The 15,834-nt window shown below is 37.8% G+C and overlaps 1 protein-coding gene across 1 annotated transcript in view; it reads left to right on the top strand.

Annotated features, from left to right (window-relative positions):
• Positions 1 to 15,834, top strand: part of SLC2A13 (solute carrier family 2 member 13) — a 147,522-nt gene that overhangs the window by 105,210 nt on the left and 26,478 nt on the right. The window contains exon 6 of the mRNA XM_027640018.1: positions 3,587 to 3,707. Coding sequence (XP_027495819.1) covers positions 3,587 to 3,707 — 121 coding nt within the window. The remainder of the gene's footprint in view (positions 1 to 3,586; positions 3,708 to 15,834) is intronic.

Genomic DNA, 15,834 nt, shown 5'->3' with positions numbered 1-15,834 from the left:
ATGTCTTAAAAGATATCAACAAAAATCTCAAATTGATACTTTTATCACAGTCTGCATGCAGATCTATTAAAATACCTCTCCCCTATAAGTTCTTTGATTCCTCCAGCCAGTCTGTTTTCTTGTCTTTCTGTGAAGCAGATTTCTCCAGGCCTTGCACTGACACTTCTGGTGCTTGGGTGCCGCCTCTCCTTTGTACTCTGTTAGAACAGAGTATTTATTTATTTGTTGATTCGGCCCTAATAATCTCAAATGTCAAGCTAGCCCCTCAGAAGTTTTTCTGGACTCAGCTGTAAAGCTGTTATTCCCACATAGACTTTTCATATGATCAGAGCTCTTTGCTTTTTGTCTCTGTTTAACATATTCAAAGGCTGTACATTTGAAATGTAGATATAAATGTCTCTTACAAAGCATATTAGTCATGGAACAGAGTAGGATATAGAAATAAGACATAGAATTAACAATGCATTAAAAGATCATTTGCTAATGATGTGTTGACACAAAGTAATTGTTTTGTAAAAATGGTCTTTCTTTTGTGGTCAGTTGCTGGCTCTCAGTCTGCAGCATCACTTGAGCCGTGCTGCATTGCTTCCTGTGGTTTTTATCATGCGGCCTCTCCTTAAGGAAAGTACAAATAATGACAATAATGAAAACATATGTCATCTCTCTGTACCATTTAGAATTTTTTTATTCAACAGTTGACACTTTGATTTAGGTAGTGGTGGATATGATGTGTTTTTCTTAACAAGAGTGCTGTGTAATAGAATGATAATTACTAAATCTGCTGATGGATTTGTTTTCCATGTTGAGTTTTCTCAAGAGGTAAACTTATTTTTTACTGCTCTGCTTTGCATTTCCAAGGACATTAACTTTCACACTGAGTTATTACTGGCAACTTGTCTGGTCTTTGGGGAAGCTGGGTAGGCCCCAGTCTCCCATTGCACAAAATGAAAACAAAACTACTATTTTTGCCTACTGCTGCACAGCTGTGGGGTTTTGTTTTATTGATAAAGGCTAATTTATTAGATGTTTATTAGAGGAAAACCTGCAAGAATAACCAGAAGAGAGATAGTAACATTAATGTTTTGATTAAAAGCCAATATACTGTAATTTCATTTTGTAAACTCATGTGCTTTTCCTGCTTTCTGAAAACTTTGAGAAAGAGCTATTTTACATTTTGTTTAATGTATCTTTATAATTTTCAAAATATTAAAAACTTTTGAAACATTGAGCCTTTCATATAGTGTTAAGAAAATTATAGTAAACTGCTACTAAAAAAAAATTACGACCTTTTTCTTTCTCTTTACTACAGTTACTGATTCATCTTAGTTTCACATTCATTTTATAACTTATCATTTCTTTATCTTTCTTCTTTTTCTTCAGTTAGCTTCTTTCTTCAAAGCTGTTAATTGGGAAACATGCAGGAATTTTGACAAGTGTGTTATCCATTTTATTTGTGGTTTTTCTTTTTCCCCTTCAGAATTTGTCAATTTGAAAGCAGGGTGGTATTTGGGCATTGGACAATTTGTGTCTTTTTAAAACAGAGAGGATCTAAAATATCTTCAGGATATTTCTGGGTTTTTTTCCTATCTCAGATAATGATGTGCTGTAATTGTTTGGTTTTGTTCATCATAGCACAACTTCCCACAGAATGAAAACATATTAAACTTCATTTGCCAAGGTTTACATGTTGCATACTTTTCCAAAGAGATAAGACATTTACAGAGGTTCTGGAAGTGAATGTTAGTGTATTTGGTTAACTTGAAAGACAGACAAGGCATATTTAAAATGAATATGAGTAGGATTATAAGCCCTGTCTAAAGATATTTTCTGTCTGGTTTATGGCATTTTGAAAGTACAGTAAATCTAGTGTAATATCCAACCTGCCCAGAATACTGGTATTATTAGCATACCTACCAGCCATAGCAGTACAAAGCCAAATATGGAATAAATTGAAATATCTTACGGTGAGTAGGTGCTTTCTCCACACACAGTTTGTGATTGAGTTTAATGTCTTAGTTGCCTTGGTTCAGGTAAATGTGTCATTCAGCCTTCTGCACTTCATGCACATTCTTTCCTGTTAGCCATAACTGCTGCACAGGCACATTCATGGGTAGTTATATTGCACATGTCTTTGTACTTAAGATATTATTTATGTCTCAGGAAAAGGTTTCCACATACTTGGTGAGTTTGCCAGCTGGGAAAATCTTGCTTTTCTCTTTAAAAAAACATTCAAACCCACCCCCAAAACTGCCAATATGTCCCTTCTGTTCTCTGCCCAGCAAAAGTAGTTTAAACTTCAAAATAAAGACCAGATAATGCATAATTTCTCAAAGATTACCAGACTGACATGTTGAGGGTTTTAGTGTAATGGCATTTCTAAAGGTTCACACGGATACGTTACTGAGAAAATTACTTACATGCTTTTAACATACAGAGCAAAGAGATGATGAGAAGTATTTGGAATTTAATACAATGTCTTTCATTTGCCCTTAGTCATTAAGCTATATCACTGCACACTTGTAAATGTGTGCTACCTTCCTACTGGGATGTGTTTCCGTGGTCCGTGAGTCTGGTTTTATGCAGTAAGGATAACATTATTGTGTAATCGGTCACTAACTCACAAGTAATGTTATTACTCATTTTCTACTGCTATTACTAGGTCAGGCCATACATGTTGTATATGACCTCTCAAATAAAACATGCCACATAAATAGTGAGTATTCAAATTGGTATACAGGGTATTTTGTACAATGTAGATCTCAATGCGTCGTTGAGTAGCAGGATGTAAAGGTTTTATTAGGTCTGAGTTTGAAGCACTTGCAGTAGTATCATGAGTAGTGAGGTATGTCAGTTTTCATTAAAATGATGCAGTATATTGCGTGTGTGTGACAAATAAGGTAGGAAAACTGTGAGTTGTGTTGTAGTAAAGGCCTGTTGCACAAAATACAAACCTCTTTTATCATCTTCCTCTTCTCATTTTGCCCAGCTCTTGCACAAGGAATTTGTTGGGGGAGACAGGAGCAAACAGATGGAAAGAGAGTTTTTCCTAGCAGATGTTATGTGTGCTCTTTGAAACAAGATCAGAAATTGATGTTAGACTTTTTGATGGTGTTTTTATTAAATGTCAAATATCTCTCGTTTCACAAAGGGAAGTAGAGTCAACAAAAAAGCTGATGCTATTTTCTTTTTTACAGAAAAGTCTGCAAGTCTGGGTGTAGGAGTGGGAAGAAGTGTGGTGATTTCAAAGTCACTGTTAAATTTTACCTGTACAGGAATGTTTTAAACACCAAAAATAATATTATCTGTTCATTCATGCAGTTGTCAATTCTACATATTACAGAAGTGTCAACCTATTAATTTAATATCTGGGCATTAAACCCAATGCACTCAACTTTAACATTTAACCTAATTCAAGATGTGGATGTAGCAAAGGGTATTTTCTTAGGTTCTCATCACAGCTCCTTAGCGAATGCTGTGTGCATAGTGATGGAGTGCCTTGCTTTTCCAAGCAGAGTTCAGTTCAATAGAGAATTATATCATGTGCTCTAGAGAAAAGTATCACATTGTTCTTTATCTGTATTTTTAGGTACTGCTGTAGCACTCATTATCCTAGCTTCGGGATTTTTGCTATCAGCTCAGGTCTCGCCAAGAATCACACTTAATCCACCAGATCCTTCACATCAAAACTCTACCTGCACAAAATACAGGTGAGATTTCATGATCATTCATCCAATCTTCTTGAAGATTGTTTCCATTTAATTGAGTTTTACAAATTAGTGGAGTAATAGACAGTTATTCACAAAGCCTGGTACAAGGAACTAAACTAAATATCTAAAGGTTAAATCCTAACTTCCCTCTGTAGAGAAGATTAGACTCTAATTAAATTCTCTGAATAATCCTTTGGAGTTTCTTGGACTAAATAAGATGGTTAAGTGGCAAATTCCACATTTACCTCCTCTGATATATCACACCTGCTGCAAGTCATAGTGTACACAAAGTCAGGAATATTTCACAAAGAATTTGTAAAAATACTTGCTGTTATTCATCTGCTTGTACATTTGTCATGCATAACAGCTGTAAACTCTTCAACAATGTGTGTTTCTTGCCTGTGGTTTTCCTGAGTGGAAAAAAAAATAATCTTCAGTTAATTACATACCAATTAATAATTAAAATAAATGTGATGCTTTTGACCTATTTTTCTATAGTAGGTAGAAGATTCACTTCCGTACGCAATCATAGTTTCAAGTAACATTACTTCTGGGGTTTTAGGAATGTGTGATTTTCTGTATTTCGTGAGTTTTATTCATATGTGAGTGCTCTTTTGTTCATTTAGCTGGCAGACTAGAAGTTTCCCTATTCAGAGAAGACTAGTTCAATGGCTGAAGAAATTCTTACTTATGTTCAAAATCTGTTTTACAAGTGTTTGTAATAGAAATAAATGCCAAGAAAGGAGAGCTACACTTCTAGTTTCCTAGCAATATTGGCTGGTTCATGGCTTTTCTTGTGCTAGAGCAGTGTCTTAGATGAAAGATTCTAAGGATCTGGGGAGGGGGTGGAAGGTCTTCATTGAGTATAAATAGATACTAATAACTGCAACATGAGATACTACCAGATAGAAGGATTTCTACATGCAAAAACCTGTATTTTTACTTGGTTTTTACTTCGGAGCTATACAGCAGTATTTTGCAATTTTTGAGATGGGCATGTCTACAAATGGGGAGTAGTCTGGTTAAAAGATGTAAAGGGGGAAGAGCTACCAAATGCTCTCCTTTTGCAATAATATTTCCTTAAAAGAAGAATGTGAGAAGGATTTGCGTAGGACTTCAGTTAATCGTGTGGAAGGGATGTCTGGAGAGAGCAGATACACCCTTTGCAGAACTTATAATTTGTTATTTAATAAAGCTAGGTGATTATATAACCTGAAACAGTATAAAATCTCCATAGAAGAAATAGGGCTTGTCCAACTTAAAAAACAATGAAAAAGTATTTGATGGAGTTTTCATGTTCTAGTCAACCACAACCAGGCAGGAAAGAAATTTAGACCCACTGCAGGTTGTGTGGCATGCACTTCTGGGCAAAAGCATGAAAAATTAAAGCAGGTAGCTCTAGTAAAGGCATGTTGTTTCATGAATTGTTTGAATACTTATAATCTGTTGTGATTTCTGCGATTTCTGTTTCTGACATGAAATGAGCAAAAGCAGATATGATACAAATTCAGAGAGTCTGGAAAAGGAGCAATAAAAGAATTGAAATATTTTCATTTGAGAGTATTTTGAAATAGAAGGACCTCTCTTTCTTTAAGGATAAAACTGAATGAGGGGGTGGAAATAATGAGCAACATATGAGAAAGCTTTAAGTGTTTCTATTTTAATCTTATGGTGTACTTTAGTAGAAAGACACAAAAGCCAGGAGAGTTGAAACTAATAAGTGGATGCTGTTGCCGACAAATCACAGAATTAGGCTACATCACCCAGTATTTAAAAGGATTAAAAAAAATAGTGAATGATACGCTTAATAACAACTTTCACGCTTCTATATATAATACTGTATAAATTTTCATGCTTCAAGCAGGAAAATACAAGTATACATTATATTTGACTTGGAAAAGTGTCTGTTTAAGGACCAGGTATGCCTGCTTTCTGTGCACATTGTCAATAAGCTGAATGAAATTTTTAAAATTGTTTTAGTAATGAGAAAGTAGATGGTATTTTCACCGTTCCACTTGGGTTAGAAGAAGTTCAGCATAACATGCATGGCCTTGGAAGGAAGAGGTGGAGCCAGCAAACCAAAGGAAAGCTAAAGGCTGGGGTTTATGCCATGTGGCTCACCTCTCCCTCCTTTTTGGCCCTGGACGTATTCCCTATGGCAATTATGGAGTTGAATCAAAGAGATTCTCAAACCAGAGGATTTGGAAGTAAAAGTCTACTCTGAATAATGCCAGTGTTCCATATTTTCTTTGCTACTCCAAGAACAATACTGTATAGATAGCCTCCAGGTAGGGCAGCAAGTGTTACTGTAGATAGTTACAAACAGGATATCCAGTCAAAGTAAAAGGAGGTAACTTAATGGCAGTGGTCTCTTGCTGTTTAACCTATATTTTAGCTTGCACCACTGTAACTGTTGGTATCTCAGATTGCTTAGCATTGTCTCTTGCAAGCCTTCAAGAGGTCTCAGAAAGTTTGGGAAAACCAAAAGGCAGCAGGACTTCAGAGGATGGGCAAGTAATGCCATCTCACTGTAACTGCTTTTGAATATGTGTGCCTACACAAATGCAGCTCACAGTCTTCATCTAAGGGTGACACAGTGCTTCTCTGAGGTGAGCTATCCTTAGAGTATAAAACTGTTTGCAGCTTGGGCATTTCAGAGTGTGGAGGTGTTTCCTAAATATAATTTGAATTTGTCTTTGCCAAAATGTATTTATAAGTTATGAAAACTTCAGTTATTTTGCTGACAGAAGTTTCACTGACACTGTTCAGAGTAAAAATGCTTTTTATGTTTGCAAATCCGTTGTATTTGAGTAAGTAGGGGTATCCATTAAGAAACCCTTGGAGCTACTACAAACAGTATGTTTGCTTGTTGTTCCTTCAGATCCATATTCCTCTGCACAGATTAATTCCTGCTGCTAGAATAACAATGAAGATAGAACAGACTAGCAAATAAAGAGCATAGTCATTGTCCTAATTCAAAAAAGCACCTAGGGCTTGAACACTGTGTTCTGAAAGAGCTGTGCCATGCAAACAGAGTAACAAGATACTTGTACATGTTTACAGAAAACAAACCAGTAACATATGCTGTGAATATCAAACAAAATATTTTCATTTAGTGTAGAGATGTACAATATCATAGTCAAACAGACAAAAAATAATCCATAAATCTGTGAAACAAAATTTGAATCACGGAAATAATGCAAATTCAGCAGGGCACTCTGAGCACTGAAATCTGTTTTGCCTCCTCACAGGTGGAAGTGGGTGTGTGTCTCACTGAGGAGGGGCAAGGTGAATGCTCTCTGTGTGCCATCCTTAAATCAAACTTCATTTTCACAGTCAGCTGTGTAAGTTTGTGTAGATAATTTGCAGTGTGGTCACCTGCTTTATTTGATCTTAATCTCCTCAGCAGCCATGATCTGTTACATATCATCAAGGCCACAGAGAAGCTCAGAGGTAAATTTAAGAATACAAACCAACGCCATCCCAAAATTTATCAGCTTAGAAATGAAAAGATGAACTAGCCATTCCTATTCTGACTACCAAAACTCTATGAACATGTTCCTGTTTTTACTGGGAACTTGCCTGGTTCTGGAAGGAGGTTGAAACTGGGACATTAGGACGTTAGTTACCCTCCTACCTTTTCCCAGTCTTTAAAGAATCAGTGGTGTGACTGGGAAATTGAGCCATTTCTGTAAAATGACTGTTGTCCTGCTTCCTTATATTCTTAGTCCTTTTGTCTCCTTTTATTCATATGTCTGTCTCTCTCACTGCACTTCTTGACACTTGGTCAGCTGTAGAAGGCATAATGTGAACTTGCTCTGCTTAAGCAAAATTTTTCATCTCAGTTACTATATGAAAATGGTAAATACTGTGTTAAGCTTAGGTTAACACTCATATCTTAAGGAAATAATACCTGTGCACAAGAAGTTTCTCAGGATCCTTCCTGAACAGATTGTCTTCAGTCTGATTAGAATAATACGGGTGGTGCCAGCTGTGCTGGGCACACAAGGACTCTGTTGTTCATTTTTGAATTAGTCACCCTCACGTGGTTAATGTTCCTAAGCTTGTTGTACAAATACACACCACCGAGATGGAGGCACCAATATTTAGTACTCTAACACAGCCATTTTATAAGATAGCTAATGGACAGAAATATGTATTTTCTTTATGAATGTAGCAAAAGTATATAATTGTGATCAGTCCTGAAAAACTCACCTAACCTAGTAACTGAAGCTGGTTTTATTGTATTTAATAGCCTTAGGATACATATAGTAAGTGTATTAGCTATTGTACTTTATTTTATTGACATAACTCGTTGACAGTGTGATTTATCAGCAAACTAGGCGTTGGTACTCTGCATAATGTCACTGTATCGTGGAACCAGTATCTTTTAAAATGTGATTCTCATTTTCTGTTTCTAATACCAAAGTGCTTGAGCTACTGGTCTTTCTGACAACTGAAAGTTGCAATAATAAATATAGTAATGTGGTTTGGCTATTAAGGTAAAAAAATTATGAATATGCGAAGAGATAAAAATGTTTGAGAATACTTTTGCCAGCTCTTATGAAGTGTAATTAAAATTCTGATAGTTTGTGTTGTAGAACTGGGAAGTGACCTCAGCATAGTCTTGGAATATATTAAGTAAATAATATAAGGTTATATTGCTTGGTAATAATTTTCTTTTTGCTGGCATGTTGCTCCTATCAATCAAAACTTGTAATTTAATTTTAAATTATAAAGAATAGTGTCATGGTTTGAGATAGCCCCAAAATCCAATTCCCTAGCTCCATCCCCCCTCCCACATCTCAACCTAATGTGAGATGGGTTTTTTTCCAGACAAAACACAACCAGACTCAGAATGGGGGAAAGGGAATATATATTACAATGACTGTACAAATAAATACTTATACTATAACACATTATACATACGATCACAACTATCTCTACCATGACATACAGTATTTACAATGGATCAGATCTCTTCTCCCCTCCAAATAAAAGTCCAGGAGGGAAAGAAGGACAGATCCCTTCCAGTCTCTCAGAGCAGCAGCTTCTTCTAAGGCAGCAGGTTCTCCTCATCTCATGCATGCAGCAGTAACTGGATTGTTGTAGCTGGATCTCTGTTCAGTACACACAAGGGGGTCTCCAAGCCCCTCGGCTCTCCTTCGGTCCAAGCGAAGGCCTCACCTGTGGGCTGCCAGCAGGGACCAGACTCGCGTCACCACAGGTATATCACGAAATGCAGGGGCATCTTCGTGAAAGTCCCTTCCTCAGGGGATTGGAATTCCCCTTTGCAGAGCTCCGTGCTCTGTCTCAAGGCTGCTAGCTTAGCAGCAGGAGGGGGGGGGGCCAGGGTCAACCCCCCCCCCCCCCGCATTCCTTCTCCGTCCCGGTCCAGCTTCCCAGGACGCCTTTGAGCTTCTCAGCTCCTCTCTGCAAGTGCTGTAGTACTCCAAGGCTCTTTCAAGCAAGAGTCCATCATCTTCCTCCTTCAAGGAGGTCTCAAGGAGTTTGGGGGTTTGGTACAGTTCCTACCCCCAGAACTCTGAAGTTCTGCTGCGGGCTCTCTCTTCTGCTGCTTCCTCCGGTTCAGTTCTTATCTGTCCTGGCTCTTATCCAGAGTCTCTGGACACTGCCGCCGCTTCTGCTCTGTCTCTGTAGCCCCCAGCTGGGGCTGGGGGGGGGGGGGCCAGAGGCCCCGAGGGGCTCCGGGCCCCTTTCCTCGTGGTCTCACAACATGGCAACTTCTTCTACCAACCAAACTACAACCCCTTCTCTTCCGGTGCTTGTGATATGTTTACATTTCTGCAGGAGCGCTAATTGGGCAGAACTTCAAAACTTCCAGGGGTCTCCACCCCTGGGGGTTACCACTTTTTCAGCCTCTGGGGGAAAACAAGGTTCAAACCACTACAAAGGAGTATGTCAGTCCATGTAGTAAGCATCTTTAATGGGAGTAAGGAAAAAGTCCTCTCTTCAATTTAAACACAAAGATCTTAAAAGTGACTTACCTGAGCTATAATATCTATGAGTGCAATGCCATCCCTGTAACTGTTGTTAACATTTCCACATACTTTGACTCAAACTCTGCACTTATGAGGAAATAAGCCATTGTTATTCATATAGTAACCTACTAACACTTCACATCTCTGCCAATACTTCTAAGACTTTGCTGTTTAACAAAAACTGAAACAATGCTTAGGGAATTTTTTTCTAGTTTTCCAAAGTGATGGTGTTACACCTTACATGGTCTGCAGGTTTTAGTCACACAAGGGTGATTTTAATCAAGTTTGAAGAAGGCTTCTGTTTGACCTACCTGGAAGCTGGTAGTATAGTATCTATGTGTAGGGTCTCTTTAGAAGAGTAGTTTTTAAAACAAAATATGCTACAGAGTCTGCCATTACATCCAAAATAAAGGTACATATAAGTCAGATGTATTTGTTCCTTATTGTCTGTACTGCTCTGTTCCAGGAATAAATCAGGAAGCTCTTATGCTAGGGGCTAAATAAATTCAGAAAAAAATATCACCAAAGACAAAAACCAACTGATTCCTGCGAGCAAGTAGATCAGGACACTTTTCATGAGGTATCAGTATTCCAACACAGTTTGCTACCAAGGTGTTACAGCAGTAGTGGTGTAGCCATGAGGATCTAAGGATTAGGCAAGGTTTGTAAAGAGTGATTTCCTTTATAGGACTGTGATAGGTGGGAAGAATAGTTGAGCCTTCGGGGTCCTCACCAGATCTAAAGCAGAAGTAGCAAACACCAAGAGGCCAAAAACAGTTGCTCTGAGGTTATGTAAATTATGTGGCATAGCTGAGGCATGTGAGCCTTTGTGAAGAAGGTTTAAGGAACATTGGAAGAAAGCTAATGTGTTTTTGTGTGGCTGGTGTATCAGGAAGGGTAAGGATTCAGTACTGGTCTGGAACTTTAGGGAGGACACCAAGAAATAGTCTCAGTGGACTAGATGGAGCAGGAGCCTGATTTAAAGATGAGAAAAGCTTAATCATACTTAAATGTAACTGTGATTTAGATCTGTTGGAATATCTATGTGGTAAATTACAGAACTGCAGCCAGCATACGAGTACTGTGATTATAAATTAGAGCTTTTCCTTATGGGCATCACTGAGTGGATACATGTGTGGTATCGCGTGTGGATATACACCTAACAGAGTGCTGGTAGACCTTACTGTCATTTGGTCTCCTATAATAGCAGGAACGTGCTCTTGAAGTCCAAGTGGGTTTTTCTCATTCTTTGTTAAATACTGTATTTCCTGTGTCCCAGATATGGCAGCTGGAAGTGATATCAGGCAGTTAGCACACATTTTAACTTCTTAAAGCATCCCCTATATTCTTGTCCAGTTATATTTAATCTAAATCTAGTGCTTCACTTTTGGAAACAACACAGGAATCATCAGAAGTGTAAAGAGGGGCTTGATTTTGTGCCTGAGGCAGGGTGAAATGTGCAAGCAGCACAAGATGTCAGACACAAGCATCAGGCAGTTTTAAACACGGTTCTAATACCCAACTGAAATGAGCTTGTGTATAAAAATGAAGTAAGCTATTTACCAAAAAACCCTAAGTTTCCTAGTTTTGTAGGCGGCTGAAGGCATCAATATCCTGACATGTGAACAGAGCAGATACTGCAGTATTTGTCCAAAAGTCCCTATAATTTTTTTGTTGAACTAAATACCTTGGCTATTTGGATTCATCAGTTGCCCATGTCCATTACTGCGTTCGATTGAGTAGACATGTCCTGACCAGTGATACTCAGCTCAAGTATCTTGGGCATTTTCTTTCATTTGGAGCTGGAGGAAGAGACATTGTCTGGTTTTAAACAGGAGAATACAAGCACAGAAGCAAGGAAGTTTGTCGTTTTATAAGGAGCTGGAAAGCAACTACATTCCACGCTAAGGGAGGCAGAAGACTCTGTGCATAACCAATCTTGAGAGCAAAGATTAAATCTGTGGGCATGCTAGGTAGAATGAAAGATCCACCTGGCCTAGGATCATGTTTCCACTGTGGCAAACAGCAAGCTGGAAAGAGTAGAAAGCAGGGGACAGTCAAAGTGACATTCCTTCCAGCCTGCAGTGATTTTCTGCTTATGTTCTCTCTGGGAGGGATTTGCTAATCCTCCATAGGTACCTGCAAGACCCTGCCATCCCTACATTGAGCCTTTCCTGAAATGGTTTTTATTGTTCCTGCAGTTCTATGAGTAAAACCTCATTCAGGAATATGAATGTTTGCATCATACAGAGCAGGAGCAGTGTGTTCAGCAAGCCCATGACACTGGAATTTACTCTCTGGAGAAGACAGGACATGAACAAAATGTCCTGCATAAGTATCTCAAGTTGGAAGGGACCCTTAAGGATCATCAGGTCCAACTTATATGTTGTGGATGTATCAGATTTTCACATATAAATCCCTCTTCACATACTTGGGCTGCTTGTGCAGTGTGTGCTCAGTGTGAATGATGAATCCCAAAGAAGTGGAAAGAGTCTGTCCCAGAAAACGTCTGTATTTGGGGACATTTTGATACTCTTGAGTGGCTGTTCATGCTACTCACATAGTAGAATATTATGCAATCAGGTGTTACATTCTGTCAAAGAGCTACACAGTCCACAATATATTATCAGGTTTGGTTTGCATTTCTGTAACCGGACAATAGGAACATACTGATACATTTTGTAATTGGATAACAGAACATAGAAGGCGAAGTTGAAAGTTCTTTAAAATGTGGCAAAAACTAAAATCAATTAAATGTTTTGAAATGAATAATTCAGAAATTGAGATTCATCTTGAAAAAGACAAAATAGTGTGACAACAAAATAAATGGCACTTTCAGAGCAAGGGCAGTGGACAGAGGTCTTTTTAGTGCTGAATCACTCCACAAAAAGTGGCAAAGTACAACTTGCAGCTCACATTATGAGACTGCTGAGAATTGTAGGAAAGTCATTACTTAAAAGGTTATTTTGCAAATTTAAAGCACAAAATGTAATGACAAACCAAACATAAGCAGTGGGGAAAAAGCAATTGTGAACCTTTTATTGTCATCTGGAGGGTCACTATGGCATGTCAGAGATTTTATTCAGTATTTTTAGAGACTATACTAGAGGCTCATAAACTACATTGTTAGGAAGAAAGAAAATAGTAATTTTGGTATCAAGAAAAATGTACACATCTAGTCAATTAATAATTCATCCCCACACTGTAAGATCTCTGTGAAAGAGGATGGTGCTGTGAACTTTGTGATCAACCTGTAACCTAAGGAACAGTTAATCAGGCAGGCTGCTCCAGAGCAGAGTATTCTGAAAGCTGCTGATGCTCAGGCTGGCAAGAAATTGCTACTGAGGGACCTCAAAGTTAGTGCTGTCTGCCTTTCTAGATGTCAGTTATTCCTGTTTGGTCAGATAAAGAGAACATGTTAACTGTTGGCAGAATCAGAGGGAGGAATGGCAGATTTGGGGATATATATTTTAGTAGTCCATCAGCTTTTCAGTTAAACATGCTGTGATGATGAAGCAGGAACCCAGAAATCCCATTCCATGGCAGTTCCCCATAAACTGAAAGGTCAAGCTGCTGAGACTTTTGTTCTGTTGAGTTCATGCCACACTGATATGCAAAGAAGCTGGGTGTCTTTGAACTTCTGGAGCCTCACATTCCTGGTTGTTGTTATTCTGCTACACAGGCTGAAGCATCTGAAGTCTAGACACTTGCCTTCATGTTGGGTTGCCTAGGAGCCCAGCTGGTAAGCAGGGAAGGAAACAAGCACGTTGTAAAACCTTTCTGCTGTAATGCTGCCTGGTTTCATCAAAATCAAATAATCTCTCTCAGGTAATTCAATATTGAATTGTCAGTCTGGTAGAGAACCATCCTGCCTGGGAATTTTCAACTGAATCTTCACAGGTGAACCTGTTTTCAAGACACTGGCTCATAAACTTAGCACAAATATAAATATTTCATGATAAAGTAAAGGAAACATATCTCCCATTTATAATTGGATGCAAAAATTTCCTTTCCTACCTAGACATCCTGGAGTATTCTTGTATAGAACTTTCGAGACCATAACTGATCTGTGGTGTAGATTTGAAGAATTATCAGTATTTTTGTAGATTTATCCTCTGGCATATATTTGGATATATATGGGTAGGGTCGATAAGAAGGTACATTTGAGGACAGAAAGGAGCTCTGTAGTGAGTTTTATGTTGTGCATTTCTTTTCCTGATATATTCTATGTCCTATATTATTTACATTACTATGAGCAGGTATGTCAGAATATGTGCTCGATTTCAAATTGGTTAAATAGTTTTGTTTAGCAAACAGCAATGGGGCTGGAGTGAAGAAGGACATAAGCCTGAAACTACTATATATTTTATTTCTAGAATAAACAGCCTCAGCACAAGATGTCTTTGGTTGTTTTTTTTATTGCTTCTTCAAAAAAAAGTCTTCTTCGCTTATTTCATGCTGCATCTTCTGTGATCATTAGACTTTATGAACTGACACAGATTTCCTTACTGTGTTATGAAACAGTTGTACTGTGTATATTTTGGGATTTGGGAGGAAAAAACATTGGTCTTCATCTTATCAAAGACAGCATAAAATTTTGTGTCAGTGATAAAACAGTGCACAGAAGAATGTTAAATGTTTTGAACAGCCTACCCTAAGTCTGCTGGGAGTTAGATTTGAAAGGGCTTTAAGTCTTGTATATTGAATTTCTGTATTTCCTCTGACATAAATTGGCTTGTCTCTAAAACCTAAAGTCAAAGCCTGATTGTATGAACTCACTGTATAGTTAATTATGAGAAATCCTAAAGTAAAGGCTTGTAAATAGTTATTTAACTGTTCAATCAAGACAAACTTTGGAAAAGCTGTGGAAAATAATAATTTTAGATTATTTAAATTCTTATGAGAAACTGTAACCTCTGACATTTGGCATGACATGAAATCCAGCATCCCTTATTATGTCGAATGCCAAAAGGAAGACCAGTTAGATTTATGATGTTAAAGGTCCTTTCCAACCTAAATTATTCTATGATATCCAATAAAGCTGGAGGATCAGCTGAAGTAACAGCCATATAGACACTGGAATCAATAATCAAATCTCTTGATTTTTTTTTTTTTTCTGGATGGGAGGGAGAAATAAATAAGATATATTCTGCTTCCTACTTGTCTGATTACTGATGCCTAGTGCCAAATGAGGTTACGTTGCATTATCCATAGAGTGAGCCCAGCAGGACAGAACAGACAGAGCACAGCTCAGCTCTGTGCTTCATCTCTGCATTGATTCTGTTGAGGACGCTGAGGAAAAAATACTGAGGTATCCAGTCCCCATCCTGTCCTCTGCTGGCAGCACCATAAAGATGACAATCATCGCTGTGTCTCATTGTCAGTCTCTGCATTCCTGTGTCTTACTGATGTTCTGGCTGGTTTCTGGTATTTGGCTGCTTAATGTAAAACCTAAAAAGAATAAATCTAGAGAAACCTTGAATCCTGAAATATTCTGAAGAGAGTTATTGCTTAAAGGCCACTTTAATCTGTTAAATTCTGCACATGGCATTCACACTTAATATAATTTGCATACAGTTGACTTAAAAATCCAATTCTTCACTTGATAGCATGTAGTATTTGGAAATGACTGCTTTCTATGCCAGGACACCGTGCTTGATGTGCTGGCACCCTGCTTTTTATAAATTCAGGTTGTTAAGAGGTACTTTGATAACATCATTTGAGTAGATGATATTCTACATTTGAAAATCATATATCAAGATCCTGTTTGATATCATGAGATTCTTATCACTATGTGAAAATATTATAGTTTTATACATTTTTTTAGTATTGTTATTGCATGCTTGAATACATTTGTGATTTATAAAAATGTTTTTATTCACCTGCTGTCTTCTCTTCCTGTCAACTCTTGGTTACTGCCCATTACTCTGCTAATATCAATGTAACAAAAGTCTCACTAAGTCTTGCTACTGTAATATGGGTATTGTCCTTCCCTTTGAAAATTGATAATTGCAGAATTACAATTTTCTCATTTATCTTTGCAAGAGAAGAAATGTTTACTACAGTTAGATAATATGATTGACTTATCTGAAAGTTTTGTTTCATCTCCATTGTAAAAATATTTT

Source organism: Corapipo altera, unplaced genomic scaffold (genome assembly GCF_003945725.1).
Source record: "Corapipo altera isolate COAL_440 unplaced genomic scaffold, ASM394572v1 1b, whole genome shotgun sequence".
Lineage (NCBI taxonomy): Eukaryota > Metazoa > Chordata > Aves > Passeriformes > Pipridae > Corapipo > Corapipo altera.
This window is presented reverse-complemented; position numbering and strand designations above follow the sequence as displayed.